The 18,763-nt window shown below is 41.0% G+C and overlaps 1 protein-coding gene across 3 annotated transcripts in view; it reads right to left on the reverse strand.

Moving 5' to 3' along the window:
• The window catches only part of zbtb45 (zinc finger and BTB domain containing 45), a 21,642-nt gene continuing 2,879 nt past the window's right edge, over positions 1-18,763 (reverse strand). For 2 of the 3 annotated variants that reach the window (XM_030064586.1, XM_030064594.1), the window contains exons 4-6: positions 5,685-5,825; positions 2,351-2,624; positions 488-1,453 (exon numbers count right to left, since the gene is read on the reverse strand). In XM_030064586.1, coding sequence (XP_029920446.1) covers positions 1,029-1,453; positions 2,351-2,624; positions 5,685-5,825 — 840 coding nt within the window. In that variant the 3' untranslated portion in view covers positions 488-1,028. Of the gene's footprint in view, positions 220-487; positions 1,454-2,350; positions 2,625-5,684; positions 5,826-18,763 lie in introns of those variants that run through there. The other variant, XM_030064602.1, reaches the window with a different exon arrangement.

Below are 18,763 nucleotides of genomic sequence, written 5' to 3' on the forward strand. Positions count from 1 at the left end.
CCCCCACCCTCCACCTAGAACACCTCCCATCTTCTCCTCCCCCGATCCCAAACCCGCTCCTGATTCCTAACCTCTTTGGTGACTCTCTGGTATCTTTGAGGCAGGGTTCCTACACATTTTCCATTTCACAAGTCAAACGGTGACTGGTGCGTTTACCGTCAGTCCCTCAGTACGATGAGCAGGTGCCAATCAGTCCAATCAAAGATAAATGTGAGGAATCTGCAGATGAAAAAAGTAAAAAAAAAAAAAAAAAGAGGCAGAAAGTCTTTTTTAATCAAACAGACTCTCCTTGCTATAAATCAACCACAAAGAGCAAAAGTGTCAACACCAGCAGGACTCAACAGTTTGATACTCGTCCTGCTTGTGTTTTACACTTTTCAAATATTTTGCTGAACAGAGCCTGGATCAATGAGGCCATGAAAAGATGATTTCTGCCTCTTTCTTTCTTTCTTTTTTTGGAGTTTTTAAATCCTAAGCAGTGTGCTGATATCTTGCCTTTTCCCGTTCAAAATTCTGCACATTTTCATCAACACTTTTTTTTTTTTTTGTTTGTTTTTTTGGCTGGGTTTTTGGTGGCCGTGCGACATAATAAATGATTGCTAACTTGGCCAACAGCACGACACCGCAGCAAATTTCACGACACAGCAAACGACACGTGGGTCTGCAACTAGGGAAAGCGGTGCAGTCTTATTTTAACTGTATGCATCTGGAAGGAGCGACATTTTTAACCCCCATACCCTTTTCCAAGCTTTTTTTTTTTTTTTTTTTCAAACATTTTTTTAATCCAATTAAAAAGTGTATAAAGGCCTGGAAATGTTTATTGATTTTTATACTTCAAAAATGTTAAGACGCTGTGTGTAGGAACCCTGATGAAAAATATCATCAAATCAAAAACGGTGGGAACCTAAAAGCCCCGTTCCCACCGCGCTGTCTGCACCCGTTAAACCTTTAGGACATCAACAAGGCTGTTAGGACCAAACGAGGGTCGGTTCAAGGGAAAGGGCACAACGATCTCTTTCTTTCTCTCTCTAGGTGGAGGAAGCTCCATGGCTGGGCATGTTGGCGATGCCGCCGACCATGCCAGCCGTGCCCGCCATACCTGAGGGCCCCCCGAGAGCCGGAGGGCTGTGCTTGGTAGGTGAGGTCATGTCGGCGCCGCGCCCCTGGCCCTGGCCTTGGCCCTGGGCCGGGTGCGCGTGGTGGGCGTGCTGCAGGGCGTGGCGCTCCAGCAGGGTGCGGTGGGTGAAGGCCCGGTGGCACACGGTGCACTGGAAGGTGCGCTCGGCGCGGTGGGTGCGCATGTGCACGTTGAGCGAGCTCTTCTGGGTGAAGCGCTTGCCGCAGACGGAGCACTGGAAGGCCCTGACGCCGGTGTGCACCACCATGTGTTTGAGGAGGTAGTCACGCAGGGAGAAGGAGCGCCAGCAGATGGAGCACTGGTGAGGTTTCTGACCTGCACACGCACACGCACGCACACACACACACACACGCACACACAAAGTCATGTACAGTCACACACAGAGCAGGATTTCTCAACATTTCTGGATCATTTTCTTTTTTTGTCCGGGTCGAGAGCAGAGATCAACCTGGAGCTTAAAAACATGATTATTGATTAACTTTCCAAGCCTCTCGCCTGGTAGTCACCACTTTTTTATCAAATAAAAATGCCATTAACCATTATCATTTTCCAGCTTCTTCCTTTTCTCCATTCATATCTTTATAAAATGAACTTTGTTTTTGTTTTTTTTTTTTTTTTGCTACTCAGTCTGAGGAAGACATTAATTTGGGCTCTGATCACTATACATTACGCTTTGCCTTTATTTTAGTCACTTTATACACTAAATGATTCATCGATTAATCAGAAAAAATAATCAACAGATTAATCGACAATGAAAACACCCATCAGTTGCAGCCCTACATCGACTGATGTAATCCAATAACAGTATTTTTACATTTTGTTGCCAATATTCGGTGTCTTCACGTTTTCATTTTACCACCAAAAAATTCCAGGTTTTCAGAGTTTCTCCTTTTTTTCTGCTCTGAAACAGCATTTAGACACTGAAACTGTTCAGAGGAAGTAAAGTTTCTGCCTGTTTTAAAAAGCTGTGGTCAGAGAGGAACCTCCATCATATCATCACCATATTGGCGGATATCTGACGAGTAAATAGAGATGTCAGTCTGTCATGTGAATGGGAATTAGAGAAGCGAGGAAATGAAAATATTAAAGCCAGACAGAAAACGTTGTGTTTTTTAGCAGCTCAGGAGTGTGTAGGAGGAGGGAGGAGGGAGGAGGGAGGTGGGGGTGACGGGTGTGACTTGAGGCGGAGTGCGGCGCGGCGGCGAGGCCTACCGGAGTGGATAAACATGTGCTTGCTGTAGTTCTTCCTGGAACGTAACGATTTGCCACAGTGCGTGCAGTCGAACGAGGTCTCAGATCCCTGGGAGGAGGGGGAGGGGCCGGCCGAGCAGGACGAGGTGGACGGAGCTGGGGCGGGGGTCATCGGCGCCGGGGGCGGGGCCTGCTGACTGGGCTCCGACCCCGCCATGCTGTCGATCCCGCCCATCGGCCCGCCCACGAAGAACGGCGCCGGCTGTGACTGGCTCACCGGGTACTGGAAAAGAAGCTGATGGAGGGGAGAGAGGCCAATCTTAGATCTCATGGAAATTTAATGTGTTTCAAATCTGCTGGAACATGACAGGAAATATGGAGTATCGAGGTGTGCAACACTGGAAATAAAATAAAATAAACACAATAAAACACAGACATACAATAACATTGGTAATGTTTGTTATTTAGGGGGGTTCGTGATACTTTGGGGATTTGGGATGCATGCATTTCTACCAAAGACGTTCTTATTTATCTCTAGGTTTTATGTTTTTTTTTCTTGCTGGATAATATATATTATATTGTATACAGGTTGTTCACTGTATATACGAATGTCATATATTCTTTCTATTTTATTTTATTTTATTATTATTATCGTTATTATTAGTATTTTTATTTTTACTTGCACAGTGCTGCAGTTGTTGCAATTACATTTCACTGCTGCAGTACCTGTACATTCATGCATGTGACGAATAAATCTTGAATACTGAATCTTAATACGGTGGCCTTGTTGGATAATAAAAAAAAAATCACTGTAACCCACGGCTTTTCGGGGCTTATTGCTTAAATATAACAAATATAAAAATCTGCCATGAAAAATAGAAAACACATGGCTACTGCAGTTAATGCAGTACAACTTCTGTTTAAACAGTAACCTTTAACTTTGTTTGTTTTTCTTCTTGTTGTTTTCCTTTTTTATTTGCAGCGTTTTTTTTTTATTTGCAGCGATGGCGGTTCTCGGCCACCGTAGAATAACACTCAACGGAAAATGCTAAAAAAACAAAAAAAAAAAAGAGCAGCACTTGGGGAACAAAAATTGCACTTGAAATTTGGGAGTTGTGTTTTAATTTTGGTATTTATGACACACAAAAAAGTATTTCCAGGACAAAACTGATCATCTGTGTAGCTTTTCATATTTTTCTCTTAGTGTTTTGTTTTTTCCTGCCTTGTTGGATAATAAACAAAGGAAAGTAACAAGAAAAAAGGGCTATACTGGGGAGAAGACATGCATCCAAAAACACAATGAAACTGTGACAGTATAAATACTTGGAACGTGTCTCAGCCAAGAACTTGTCAGCTTGGAGGCTGCATAGTGACTCTGGTGGATCATCAGATAACTTTCGGCTGACTATGCAATGCTATCATCATGATCACAGTTTCCTTTGGCGTTTTGTCTGCTTCTTCTGCTTTTTTCTTGTGCAAGACTTAATAGCTTTACAGCCCGAGGCCTCGTCTGATGATGGATCAAATGAGCTGAGGTGGGAAAGTTATTCGTTGGTTCGCCTGGTTGTGCGCAGGTCGCAGCAATGCAGACGGAGGTGGGAGGAGGAGCAGCGACGACATCAACCTACATAGATTATATAGTGTCAAACTAAAGACACTATGAAACACCCGCTGACGCCTACCTGCTTTTGATTTTTAACCTCGTTAGAAAAGATATTTGTCGATTTAGCACCTAAAACCGCGGCATGTCAACATGCACCACCCAAAACAGCACCTCCATATTGTTTACAATGTTCTTTATGTTTGTTATTTCCATTTTTCTGAGCAGCGTCTGCACACTATTCTGTGTAGTTTTGAGTGTCAGGCTTCGATTTCCTACCTTTTGCAGAGGCCATTCATTTCCACTTGGTATGAAAAACAGGTAATTTAATTATTTTGTCAAAAAAAAAATTCATGCGTTGTTGTTATTTATTGCACTCAAGTGTGAGGAGAGTCCCCTTTCCTTATATTGCCCTTATATTATTTCTTTATATTATTAGGAAACTTCATGGAAACTGCAGGCAAGTTTTTCAATGACATGTTTATATATTTAAAACACTGAAAGATGGGGGAATGTTTAACTATTTGATTGTACGGCATGCATGTGAAAATGATTTTAAGACACCAATCAACAGGTGATAACTGGAGGGGTAAAAAAAATTGACTGGAATTCTCCTGTAACACCTTAAAAGGAGGTATATGGATTTCTAACCACTTTAATAATGCCCTTTTAAATAATAATAATTTAACACCGACCAATTTATCCGAAGAGCTTTGTTTATGCCTGGAGCCTCAAGTCCAAATTTGAAACACTGTGTGAGTTCATGTTTTCAATGTGTTTGTGCCATTTGTAATTATATTAATGTATTCATGTGTTTTAATCAATTTAACCCTCTGAACCCCAAGCAGTTTTGGGGCGTTTTCTGCTCCCCTCACATTTTGGCTCACTGTGGGCTTGTTTTTCACTGCAATTACAAGTGCTGCACCTCTATGGAAACAGCACAGCTGTGGCTATCACCTGAAGCCATTCAAAAATGTCTTTCACACAGTATGAAAGAGTTATAGTGCCATATATAATAAAAAAATAAAAAGGGCAAACTGATTTTTTTGGATAATTTATTTTACAAAAATCGAGAAAAACTGGAATAAATGTACAGAACATTTTTTCAGGTGCCCACAAGTGTCACTGATCCAGGAAAAAAAAGTAGGGCTTCACATGATTTATTTCCTGAAATATTAACATTTTTCCAACCTGTATAAACTTAGGCGTTTTTACTGCCTTGTGCCCTTCCATGTTACTACTGTTGCCAACACACTGAAATTCAGTGAATTTTTGTCACGCGACTGTTGGGCTCACCTGAATCAATCAAGATGTCTCAGATCCGCTGAAGACCGCAGAATTTTCTGTTTTTTGAATGATCTGGATTGAGTAAACGACTATTTTTTGGCGAATTGTTGAATGAAGCATGTATAATAAAGTTATTCGAATGAAAATCGCTTTTTTAGCCTTAGTTTCGTCCTTTTTTCTACCGCTAAACCGAAGTCGGACATGTTGCATTCAGGGACCATCGGAAAATTCAAATTCCGATGAAAAAATTGGTTTTTAAAGCTTCCAGCTATGATAAATGGTTGAATTTTGGCGATTTTTTAAAAAATACATGTCTTTCTATCCCGCCCGCGGGTTTGGGGTTCAGGGGGTTAAACAATAATTCGTGAAAAATAAACTACCACTGAATCAAATCCACAAGGCAAGGAGGATTTATGCTGTAAAACTTTTAACTTCCATCTTGAGTCCCAACACGCGATAAGCACCAACCTGGTTGTTGATGGACTGCGTGGTAGGGGGCGGAGTCAGGGGCTTGTTAACTCGTCCTCTGGGGTTAAAGGTCATGGCTTGAGGAGGCTCACTCTGAGGCCAGAAACTCTCGGAGAAAACCCCCTGCTCGTCGTAAAAATCCTGCAAAACACAAACAGACACACACACACATGCAAACAAAGGTTACCCATGGAAGGCTTTAGGTTGGGGATGCGCCGATTTATCGGTGGAATATTGGTATCGGATGAAATTGGCCTTGTTGACTGCCAGAATAAAGATGACATTCTCAAATGGCACTGGCTGATATTTATCCGTCCATTTCTGTCTTAGGCTAAAGACGAATGGTGTCCCTGTTGACGAAAAAGATGTGTTTGGGATGGACAAGCATCTTCCGCATGACACTTCCAGCACAAAAGAAGATTTCTGAGGATTTTATTGTCATCATTATTATGCCTGTCACTTAGAAAATGCCAAATTGGATCGACTGCACATCTACAGCGACTACAACCAGTGTTCCACTACCGGCCGCTGACAGTAAGGCAAGCACCATTCAGACACAAGGCAATTCAAAGTGCTTTACAGAGGAATACATTTATTGAAGAGACAACAAAAACAGAAAAAAAGCAAAAACAAGCAAGCAAAAACATAGTTAATGAGTAAAAGGAAGTTGCCTACTTGATCTTCTGGAAAGCCGTGATAAACAGGAATGTTTTAAGCCCTGATTTACTGACAGATTTAGCAGACGTCAGGTATTTAGGAAGCTCGTTCCACAGGTAAGAAACCGGGAAATGAAAAGCTCCTTGACAATGCTTGGTTTTCATTCTGGGAAAACTGAGTAAACCGGTCGCAGACGACCTGAGGGGTTTGGATGCTTCATAAGTCAATCAGATGAGACAATCGTTGAAGTAAATGGCCCGAGACCATTCAGTGATTTACAGATGTTTAATAGGACTTTAAAACATATCTTTTGACACACAGGAAGCCAGTGCAGTGATTTAAGGATGGGCGTAATGTGCTCGACGTCCTTGGTGTTTAGTGAGGCAGCAGCATTCTGGATGAGCTGCAGCTGTCTGATTTTTTACTAAGACCTGTGCAGACATCATTACAACAGTCTAGCCGAGCGTTTCCCATACTTACCTTCTGACACATTTTTATTTGTTGCCAACTGCTAAATCAGATTCCTGACTAAAATATTCTTCTTTTCTCTCGTTGTCCTGACCTTTCCAAACACCAGTTGGCAGTAAACCTATGGACCCCCCCCAATCGGTTTAAACGAACCCCGTCCATTCTGAAACGGTTTTGTTGCTCCCGGAACAGGTTGAAGTTCTCAGTGGAGCTCAGTTTTTGGCCAGCACTTGCAGAGGAAAGCCAGGTATTTACTGTCAGCAAGATAAGCTAAAACGCTCAATTACCAGACAAAAACATACTCTAGAACAGGGGTGGGGAACCAAGAGGCTGCAGGTTTACTTTCCAACCAAAAACTACACCAGGTGATTTCTGATTAGTCATTCCTGTCTGCTTGAAGGTGAGGTAATGTCTGCTCTAGAGTGTCTATTACATGTATGAAGTCTGTTTTTCAACAGGTGCGAGCCATGTGTCAATGAGTGCGTCCGAGCCTGGACGGTCCAACAAAAGGGTGTTTGGCAGTGGCAGTGTTCGGACCATGTTGAACACTGTATCGTTGGGCAGACAGACAGTTTTCGAAACTTTACTTACTACCTGGTCGGCTACCAGCAGAGTCTTTCGTTTGATATCTTGTCTGGTTTGATTTAACTTCTTTTTCAAATGTCTGCTGCATGCTCTGTTGTGATGCCATCTTTTTTTGATGATGTGACATTAACTTAAGTGGCTACAGATCGGTTATTTCCCTCTGGATGCCACCGAAAGACAATCCTCATGGGCTTTTTGCTGCATCACGGGCCCTGGCTGGATGAGTCTTGGCATTTGCTCCTGAGCTAATGGTACTAAAGCTAGCTGTGGCCTTAACATTGAGCTCACTGACAGGTGGCTTGTCCAAAACAATATACTTGCTCTCCAGCTGAACCTCTGGTAAGATATTAGTGGAACTATGGTTGTTGTCCAGAGCTCGGGTTTGACATTGTGGGTGTAGAAGAGGTCTTTGTTTTTGCATCCCTGTTTAACCAGTAGCACATACAGAAAAACATTGTGGCGTCGGTCTCAAGCGGGTCCAGGACAGACCTGGGAATCGTGTCCCCATAGTCACCGGGTGCGTTTTCATCACCATCCAGTTCCGGTACAGCGGTGTGGGAAGCAGCAAACAGAGCGTCTATGCATTTTTCACCTTCTTGAATTTGGTAGAGCTGAGAGATTCTTGTTTCAAACTCTGTGATATTGTGGCTGAGCTTGGCACAGTCGGTGCATCCAGTGGAGGGAGAAGAGAGGGGAGACGTCTTTTTCCCCAAAACAAAGCCTCAAACTGTCAAACTATTCTAAGCATAAATCTGATTTTGATGTTGATTTTTTAAATTTATTTATTTATTTTTTGTTCCTTCCTGACAACTCCGGCCGTTGCCCGTCTCCCGGGCAATGGCCGGGGTTGTCATCTTATCAGAGGGCAGAGACAATGTTGAGACTGAGTAGTGAAGAAGGTCCCTGGACTTATGCACACACATACACAAGGTCACACATACACGCATCCCTTGAAATTCAACGCCTCGTTGGCCCCCCACCCCCTCTCCCTCCCGTTACAGTGCAGTTTGTGGGTGCGGAGCGCCGCAGTGGCTGCATACGCCTCTCGTCTGTGCTGGGACACCTCCCCCTTCCCAAATCCCTTCCTCCTTCCACATGTGCAATGTCTCGAGTCATGTTGTAATGTTTAATATGTGCTTATTGTGCTGGGGTGTTTTTTTTCCCAATGCCATGTTGTGCTCCCCTAGGAGCCCAGTTTGACATTTGACCTTTTTTCCCCTCCTCCTTCCCTAATGTCCTCCTTTCTCATCTAATGTAAGGGGCGCTGTGCACGCTGGCTGACCCGAAGTTCTCCTGATCCTGTAACCCTGTATCTGTCATGTCTTTTTTGTGTTTCTTGGACGGGATGTAACTTAAACTGAATTTCCCCCTGTGGGACAAATTAAGTATGACTGATTGATTAATTGATTGATTAATGCTCTCTTCAACCCGCTTCTGTCAAGTCATTTCCTGACATTATTCATCATGTCATTTGTCAATGAGTTGTCACCCTTAAGTGAATGTCAATACCTTCAAACATCTTTCTGCGAGACGTCTTTTGATGCAACAGTCTAGTTAATTTATTCCAGTGCCTCAAATGCCACATTAACTCCTCAATTCCACAACCAGAAGAGAAAACAATCCCCGTCAAGAAAAGCCGGTCTAACTGCCAAAGAGAGTGGGACTTGTCATGTCTCAGCCACAGATAAACAGTCTCATTCTGACTTCTCTCAGATGGTATCTGAGGACTCTCACTTGTTGAGAATGCTTTGAAAGATGCTGAAATGTTCCTGCAGTGCCAATCAGTCCCCCCGTCAAGCCAAACAAAAAAATGTTGCTTTCTAGAGGGTAAATGGAGGCACTGTTGCAGAAGAAAGTGACACAGAAACTGACCGCCAATACGGGGGAACTGCATCTTCGGATCCAAGTCGGCCTACAAGTCAGGCCTGAAACGGGGATGAGGATCGTTATCCGAGTCCGAGTTGGAACAGAGTCACAATGTCCTGGGACCCGGGTCTCGTTAAGCTGCATCCTTGTCCACACTCATTTCTCGTTTTCTTTAGAGGTCGCATCGAGTTACATTATGATGCATTCAAGCTCTATTCAGATAAAGTGACTATCGGACGATGACAAATTATTGTTATCTTCATATCAACATGCTTTCAAAATGCTGTCTTGCAAAATTTTGTTTTTGGATAAAGAAGGAATGTATTCTTCAGACAGCTAGGACCATGCTGCACCCACACAACACCACACGAGTGACTACTGTTTTTCCACCTATTATCATTAAGGCACTGTAGCAAGCTGCTTTGGACGCTGTAATTCTATTCAGTATTTCTGAAACGGGAGGATAGTGCAATCAGCGTTTTCCAGCTTTTACTTTTTGTCTCTCGCCTCCATCAGGATTCACCAGCCACGACCGCGATGTGTTTTCCATCCACAGCCAAAGTCTGGCTCATCCGTCCAGTGTGGGGCTCAGAGACTAACTTGGTGTGGATGGTATATGACATCCTTCAAGCTCAACTCAAACAACGGCGAAGTGTCCATGTTGTTGTCGAAGTCAACCCTTTACAGGATTTCTTGGTTCGTTAAGCCCATCATCTGGCCGAGACTGTTTTATAATTTATGCGATGGCCGATTGATTTTGTGAACAAGTTAAAGAAATTCTCAAACGTCTCGGACAAAATAGCCTTTTTCTGACTTGCCCAGACCGAGACACGATGTTCGATACTATTTTCACTTCTGTACGTCCACTGGTTCGGTTCTTATAGACGGCAGGATAAATGCACCCAGCGGCTCCAGTTCCACCATCTAACCTTTCCTGACTCTCGTTTAAAAAAAAAAAAAAAGACGCATCAGATCAAGAGTGATATTAAGTTTGCTTTTATAACTTCTGTCTTATGTCCATATCAAACGTACTAAACCACAAAACGATTCATCCAAGTCTCCTGTTACACTTACAGAGGTGTTAAATGTGACAGGAGACAAAGTATGTGGCAAATCTCCAAATCCAGGTGGGAGCAGTCAGCAGTTCATAGAAGATGTACTCACGTCCCTTTAATTTCCCTGTTTATTTTAAATTATTCACCTTGATAACAAAAAAAAAAAAAAAAAATCCCAGTGGCTCATATTTAACATATTCTTCAACTAAATATAATTTCTACACAGCTGTTAGACCGGGACTTTGCAGACTCGACGTCAGACGGCAGCACATACCACAGCAGACTGACAGACAACACAGGCTTGTTCAACGAGGCGTCACTTTAAAAAAATAAACTGTCAAACCTCTATCATTAACCAGCAGAGATTTAGATGGTAACAGTAGTCTAGCTGGTCCAGTTCCAGATGTTTCATCAAACTGGAAGGTAGAGTGGAGTTGATTCACCCTTTCACATCAGCCTGCGAGCTCTTTACACTATTTTTGTAAAAATATATAATCGATAGTGCACAAAAAAAGAAGTAGAAACTCTAAGTAAGGTGGAGGGATACTTGAGTGATTCACATAAGATGTTAATGTAAACGATGAACAAAACGAGGTATAATCAGTTGTTCAGTTGTTTGAGTCATCAAGTCATTTTTTATCAACTGGTGTCAAGTTGAACCCGGCAATTTAACGGCAGAAAATGATTCTAATTAAGATTGTTACGCACGTTTATGTGTCAGTTGTCTTTTGTGTCTTGCTGAGTTGCCTAAATAGCTCTTTAAATAGAATGTAACACGCCGCCATAAATCAAAGTTGGAATCACGTTTTTCCTCCCGAATGTCACATGAGCTGGACTGGCTCTCCCACTCCGACGGGTGCTGTGCTGCGTTGTGCAAAGTTTCTTTGCTGATTATAAATGGCATGTTTTAGTTCCTCAGTGTCCAAAACAACTAAAACAAATGTGTGTAAAAAGTTAATATTTCTAATATGTTTCATACAGCTAAAACAGCCTGGAGGTGTTACTTTCATGTTTACCCACTTGTCACTATTAAATTGGGGGGAAAAAAAATAAAATATGAAACAAAACAACGATGATAATCATGTATTTAGAGATGTTAAACATTGAGTGGGGTCAAATTGGCACGAAAGATAATACGAGGGTTGAGTCATTCGAGAGCGGTAGACGATGCCCATGTGGTCCACGTGGCGTTTGGACGGCACCGAACACGCTGCTCGATCCCACTTTGAGGCCATTCGGTTTTCTTTTCAGAGATAGCTCTCCTGTCAAAGCAAGGCACTTTGATGAAGACTTGAAACATGGCAATATATAATACACAAAGCAGCTTGTCAGATCAGGTGAACGGACTTACAAATTAAATGCCCAAACTCTCAAACGGACACATTTCCGTATTCTTGACTGTTTGTCCTCCTCTAAGTCCTCGCTGTACTACGTCTGAGCACTACATCGTCCAGGTGGACCGCGATAAAAATAGGCATTATGACAAGTATCTTTAGTGCAACTTATGTTCACTTTACTTTTTCTGATATGGCAGCTAGTTATTACTTCAGTCTATGTTTTGCTGAGAAATATTAAGCATTTATTAAGCATAAACTTAATCAGCATACATGTGTAGGACATATTGATACGTCAGAGGTCAAAATAAGAGGACACTTCAGTAACTTTAACCGCTCCCATCTCGCTCCCAGACACAGTGTCTGCAGTTTATAGTGAGAATCAAACGTAGGCTTTAATAAACTTCACACTGTGCTTATTGATGAGACGACACCATACCAACATCGACTTGTATTTTGCTTTCCCAGGGTGACATTTCCTGTCATTGCTGTGAGTTAATGTGACCAGGCTGAAACTGACGACCTAATGAAAACTAGATGTGAAAAAGTAAATTTAACTGAAACTGAATTGTGGGTTTACAAAAATAACTAAAGCAAACTAAAATCATAAGCAAAATGTTAGTTTTTTGTCTTTGTCAGATTATTTGGTTGTTAATTGGTCCTAAGTGAATACTTTTTTTTTTTTTTTTTTAAATGGTATGATGTTACAGACTAAAACTAACACTGAAACTAATGAGAACTAAACTCAAACTAAGCATTTAAAATAATAATAATAATAAAATAATAACAAATAAAGTAAACGAGCAAACCTGTTTTAAAAACAAAATGCAAATGCTAAATTTTGTTAACAAGCCTCCCCGGATGTATTAGCCATGAAATGCCCCTTTAATTCACCTCAGCATTAGTAGGTAGCTAACAATCCAGCAAACAACAAAAAAACAAGCTTACTGCGAAACAGGACTCCATGGAGGGCCGGCGGTTCAGCTGAACACAGAAACTTGATTTGAGATTTTGTTGCTGAGCAAAATATGCTGATCGCTTTTCTTCTTCTTCTTCTCGACCAATGGGGATGCACGCCTGACAAAACACGCCCACGAGAGATGTTTGTGTCAAAACTGTGAGGAAAAAAAAAATCGCTGCAGGGTAAGCATGAAGCAAAAGAACGAGGGAAGCAAAGAAAACTGGAAAAAAAATTAAAACAATCGAGTAAAGTGAGACATTTTAATTTTGAGATTCTTTTTTTTTTTTGGTTGGTTCAATGAGTTTTATTCTCTTTAACCCTTATAAGGTATTCGGGTCTGTGGGACCCGTTTTCACAAACAACAAACATATGCATTGTTTATATTACTTGCAATTGGGATGAAGTAAAAATCTGCTGAGTATTTTAACAAAAAAAGGTTTGATTATGTTGAATTAAAAGCCCCAATTTGCAATGGGTCCACCAGATCCAGCAGGACTCCCTGTGTAACAAAAAAACGAATACCATATAAGAGTTAAAATGATCATTCTAAGTTTAATGTTGAAGAAATTTAGTTAGATGTATTTGCACAAAACCAATTCCGTATAAAAGATTTGGTTTAAAATAAAAATCGGTATCGGCAATCGGCCAGATCGTTTTTTTTTTTTTTTTTTTAAACTTCGGTGTCGACGGAGAATTTCACAGTCGGAGGTCGGGACGTCCCAAACCGAGACGCTGCCTCTGAAGTGAAGTGTCCTTCAAAAAGATGCCTTACCATGTAGGTGTCGCTCCTGGCTGCCGCTGCTCTCAGACTCCTCTGAGGATGAACTGATGAACCGAGCGCCGCGACTCGCTCTCATATACGAGGACCAAAATTCCTGACTACAAAGTGCACGCTCTGCCGCCAGAATGTTTCTGTCTGGGCTGACGTGACAGGCTTGGATCCATTTCAAAATCAACCTTGTGTTGTGTGAGTGTGTGTGTGTGCGCGCGCGTGTTTTTTTTTTTTTGTGTGTGTGTGTTAAGTGGCTGTTACATGTTGGCCTTTGGTCAGGGGCGTACCCTTTGTTTCAGAGGACGGGGGGTGGAATGTTCCACCACACGCAGACTTTCCCAAAAAACATTTCTGCATAAAAATAAATCAACAGGTTTGTGTCACTTTTACTGCGCGTGTGTATATGAACCCTTTGAAACCTGAGCACACCACCCTGAAGCCTTTCAAACAAATGATCATATTTAAAATGACCAAGATCATGATAGCATAAACACAAAATACACCAAAATTTGAAAATGGCAAGAAAACTAGCAATGAAACTGCCACAGAATTGCTGAAAAAAAAAATTATAAGAAAATAACCAGAAAACAAAACCCCAGAAGATTAGACAGTGGCTATTATTTTAAATTAAATTACAAGAAAAAAAACATAAAATTACCCCAACAATGTGTCAATTCATATATCCTGTGCTTACATTTTAAATATATATTTAAAATGATTAAAGTTTTCTTGTAATTGTCTTTAGCAATACTTAGTGAATTTTTCAGGAGTGCTTTACTCATTTTCTTTTTTTTTTTTTTTTCTAATTTTTTTGGGGAGATTTGTGGTAATCTTCATGTAATTTTTTTTTTTTTTTTTACTTATTTTTTGCTCATTTTTGAGGTCATTTCTTGATAATTTGCTCATTGCCTTTTACCTCATCTTTTGAAAGAAGTCAAGTGAATTTGCTCAGGTTTACACGCCTCTCACAAGCATTTAAATACAAAAAATAAAATAAAATGAAATGAAATAAAATAATATAAAATAAAATAAAAGATGCAGCGGGGCGGGATGGGCGACTCCCAGCAGCGGGTTAACTATTTAGTGACTGGACTCTTGATGATGTGTTTGCAGCGATGCATTCACATGCACTGATTTTTCAAAAAAAAATTTTTTAGACCGACATCTTTTCACTTTTCAGCATCTTTCATCCCAATCCTGTGGTTCCCCTGTTGCATATGAACCAGCGCTGATTGACAGGGGTGTGGTTCAACCAGTCACACCACCTTACGACAGATGCATTACATGTTATGATCTGTGATGTATGACTGAGATTAAGTGTCTGCATAGGAGCAGCTTTGATCTAATGCAAAGAATTTTTTTTTTTTGAAAACACACCCAACGACTTAGGAACAACCTCAATTATCTGTCTGCTATTTAGAGGCTGAGGGCAACCAAGAAGGCCCTTGGCCCTTCAATTATTTTAACAGCCAAAAATTATTTTTACAACAGAGCCTCATCAGTGATGGCAGGTGTTTACGAGAGTCAAGAGTGGGCTTAAGTAACACTAATATGTAGGAGACGAGGCACGCGCCAGGACAGGCTGTGCGGCCACAAACCACGAAAAGCAGCGTGTAACAGAGTAAAAGCAGAAATGAAGGGAATGCGTTGGTATAGCAGTGCACAAAAAGCCTTAATAGCTTATTTAAAAAAAAAAAAAAAAAACTACAAGATACGTAAAGCTGCATCTAGGACTGCGAAACTGCTGGAATTTTCAAAGTTGGAAACCTTCCATGGGAATTTACGGGAATAAATTTAAATGTAGTTGAGAAAAAAAAAAATCTTGCAGCACAATGTTGGTTAGTTGCACCGTGCACTCCTCCAGCACATGCACAGATCATTTTTACAATCCTGCACACGAGACCTGAGAGGATCGAGGAAAAATGCAGAAAAATGCAGAATGCGTTCATGTTTTTTGTTGCTCAATGAAAGAATCTTGTAAAGTTCTACTCACAAATAAAGTCAAAGTCAAAAATATCATTTGTGAAATTTGCATTAGTTTGCACGTCTGACTTATAAAAAACCAAAATATTTATGCTTGTATATGCTATATTTTGTATAACTTAGCCCAAATTCCCAGTCAATTCCTGTAAATTCCCATGGAAGGTTTCCAACTTGGAATATTTCTAAAATTCTGCAGCCTAACTTCCAACGCAAAGTTTCTGCAAAGTTTCCGGAAATTTACTGTAAATTTTCCACCCCTTTGCCACCCTATCTGCAACTAATGATTACTCTCACTGTTGACTGATCTGGTTCTTCAGTGTACAGAAAGGAGTGGAATATGTTTTGCATTTTTATGAGACATAATACAAATGCAGGTGCAGGATAGGTTCAGCTTTTCAGACGGGCTCAGTTTTTTTTTTTTTTTTTAAAAAAAAAAAACAAAAAACAAAGTTATGGTTAATTTTACTCTGTCAGCAATTTTACATTTGCAATAAGTGATGCACTCAAGGAAAAAAAAAACTCACACAAGTGGAAATGTCAGAATCAGCCAAATATCGACAGAAAAAAGCCAATACTGAACCGATACGGTGACGCTGCTAAAGCCGATATCGTCCGATAACGATGGTCTGCAGATTTATCCGTCCATCACGACCAATCAATTAATCTTTTAGTGTTTTAGGTGTGAAAAATAAAAGCTGATGTCACACTAATCTGAGCGGAGAGAACAGGAAGACACGCTCAGCATCGCTTCAAACCAAATCAATACGTACAAACAAAACACATGCATGCACCTTCTCCTGCTCATAAACTGAAATATTTAACAACAGACTGCGAGCACCTCACGCATTTATTTAGACTGAAGGTATACATGTTCTTCTAGAGCGATCTGAGGCTGACGAGGAGGTGCAATATCAGGTGAGAGAAAGAATTTGTTTTTACTAAAATATTGTTTGTGTATGTTGATAGTTTGTTTGTTTTTTTTGGCGTTTACACTTGGATTTATAAAAATGTTCATCAAATGTGCATTTATTAATGAATTATGTTTGTGAGAGTAATTTGATCAATCAGTTAAATTACATTAAGGCAGATTCAACGTTTTATTTAGCTCTTAATATTCTTTTAATTTTATCCACGTGATGGATTAATCATATGGACGGTCCAAAGAGCCGCCTGGCCGTGTGCGAAGACGAGCTGCTGTGGCAGAAGGAGAGCGGCGACGTGCGGCACAATCGGTGAAACGGCACTTTGGATTTCCTGTCTGCTTCAGGTGTGAAGAGCGGCGCTGCAGGCGGCGAGCTGCTGTGAAAACGGCTGCTTAAGGGTGTGTTGAGTTAATTGTGGGAGTGTAAAAGAGGCGCGTGCACGTTCGTTCCTTCATGACTGAGATTTATAAATCAGAACGATGCGCACGCGCGGCTTTATAAACCTGATGAAAGGAATGTGTATGCATATTTCTGGCTTAGTGCACGCACGCAGTTTTAGTCATGAATCTACAGAGTTTTATACATCTGGCCCAAGGTCTCTCGCGCTGTCAAGTATGGAAGCTGGTAAAAGAAAAGAAGAATAAGCAGAAATACATGCAGCAATAGAGAACCCTGTTAGTATCAATAGTCTGCGGTATGTCGATATATTTATATATTTTCCTTGCAATACTTTTATTCCCCAAAGAAAAAAAAAAATCAGTTTTGCCTAGCCCTCCTCCACAGGGAGGTCAGAGGTCAGCTATGGAGCCACAGAGCTGGAAGCCATCCAGTGTCTTGCTCAAGGACACTTCAGCAGAGCAGATGCTCGGCGTGTCGAGGGCCTGAACTCAAACGCTTGCAGTGGGAGGATCGCTCTGATCCCCCGAGTCGCTGCTGCTGCCTTCACTCCCTACATGCTGCTGCACGAGGCATCAGCACTGCAGACTGAAAACTTAGAACCAGGGCAGAACAATACGCTGAAAAAAAATCATACTGCCATTACCTTTACACACACACTGAGGTTGCGATGTGATTGACGCTTTAAGCAGGAATGATCATTTCTGCGTTGTAATTTTCATTTTCACTGACAAAAAAGCGAATCTCGTGATGATGGTGTGATTCTTGCAGGAGCCTGAACCAAAACAAACACGCTTTTCTTACATCGGGAAAATGCTATTTGTAGGCCAGCGCATCTCTGTAGCACCACAATGTTTTGTCTGCAGAAGTGTTTTGTCATAGATCCTGTCACAGATCCACAAATCCTGCAATTTGGATAACGCACTTGGCCATATTACGATTTTGAGAATTTTTCGACTAACTGATCGATTTGTCGCAAATAACTGCATGTATATCGCAATTTTATGATTCCCGCAATGCATAATCGTGTTATTCTGCAACGCTGACGTGGTTGTAATTCCACTCCGTCTGACCAATCACTAATTTTAAACGTGCGATGAGCATCGTGTGACCAAAACTGAAGTTCAGAAGGAGAGGCAGCAGAGAAACATGACGCAGAGCGTCTGTGGAAACGTGGAAAAGAGCCGCTGAGTTCCTAAAGTGAATCAGTTTAAGATCATTTGGTATTAAACCCCGACGACGGCGCATTCTGTATGAAGTTTGTCTTTAAAAGTAATCAAGGAGATATTATTTGAATTTTTGTAACTAAGGACCACAGCACTGAGATTACACAGCTGGAGAGAAAATTAGACATTTTAGCTGCTGCCACTTAAAAAAAAAAAAAAAAAAAAAACTGCATCGGCTGCAAACAAGCAAGGAAACAATTACGACTCTAAATAATTATAACTAATAACTGTGATTAGAGCATTATCCAAGAGCACAATTGTCTGAGAACTTGATTTTCCAAAGCTTCTGCCAGGTGCATTATCTTGTGTGAAAAACAAAGTGGAGCAGGAAAAACTCCCCAAATCCAAGCAGCAGATTAATTCACGCACTGTAGCTTGATAACATATTTTACTTTTAAAAACGGGAAACTTAGTCCTAACCCTCCTAGATGGACTGGACTGCTCCTTTTCCTTATCGCGAGTTACTATGCAGCACTTGTGAGAAACCTGGCAGACTGAGCTGAATCCTTCTGACTGTGCGGCAGATGTTCCTTGTGTAGTCTGCAGGGTGCACCAGGCTGCGGCATGAATCCACTCCACTGTTTTTTTTTTTCTTTTTTTTTTTCCCTTCCTACCTACTTCACATCTTGTGAGAGAAAAACTGAGCATACGACACTCACAGAAAAAAAAAATGATCAAAATGTAAAAAAAAGAAATAAGACATCATGGAAAAAAAATCTCTTTCCTTGATAATCAGGGATTATCATTTCAAAACTAGAGGTTATATACTAAGAATGTTGCTTTTTTATAAGCAATGGCTGGTAAATTAACAGATCCCTTTCAATAGTGAGCTTTACACTCATTTATCATTTAT

The sequence above is a fragment of the Myripristis murdjan genome, chromosome 1 (assembly GCF_902150065.1).
Source record: "Myripristis murdjan chromosome 1, fMyrMur1.1, whole genome shotgun sequence".
In the NCBI taxonomy this organism is placed as follows: domain Eukaryota; kingdom Metazoa; phylum Chordata; class Actinopteri; order Holocentriformes; family Holocentridae; genus Myripristis; species Myripristis murdjan.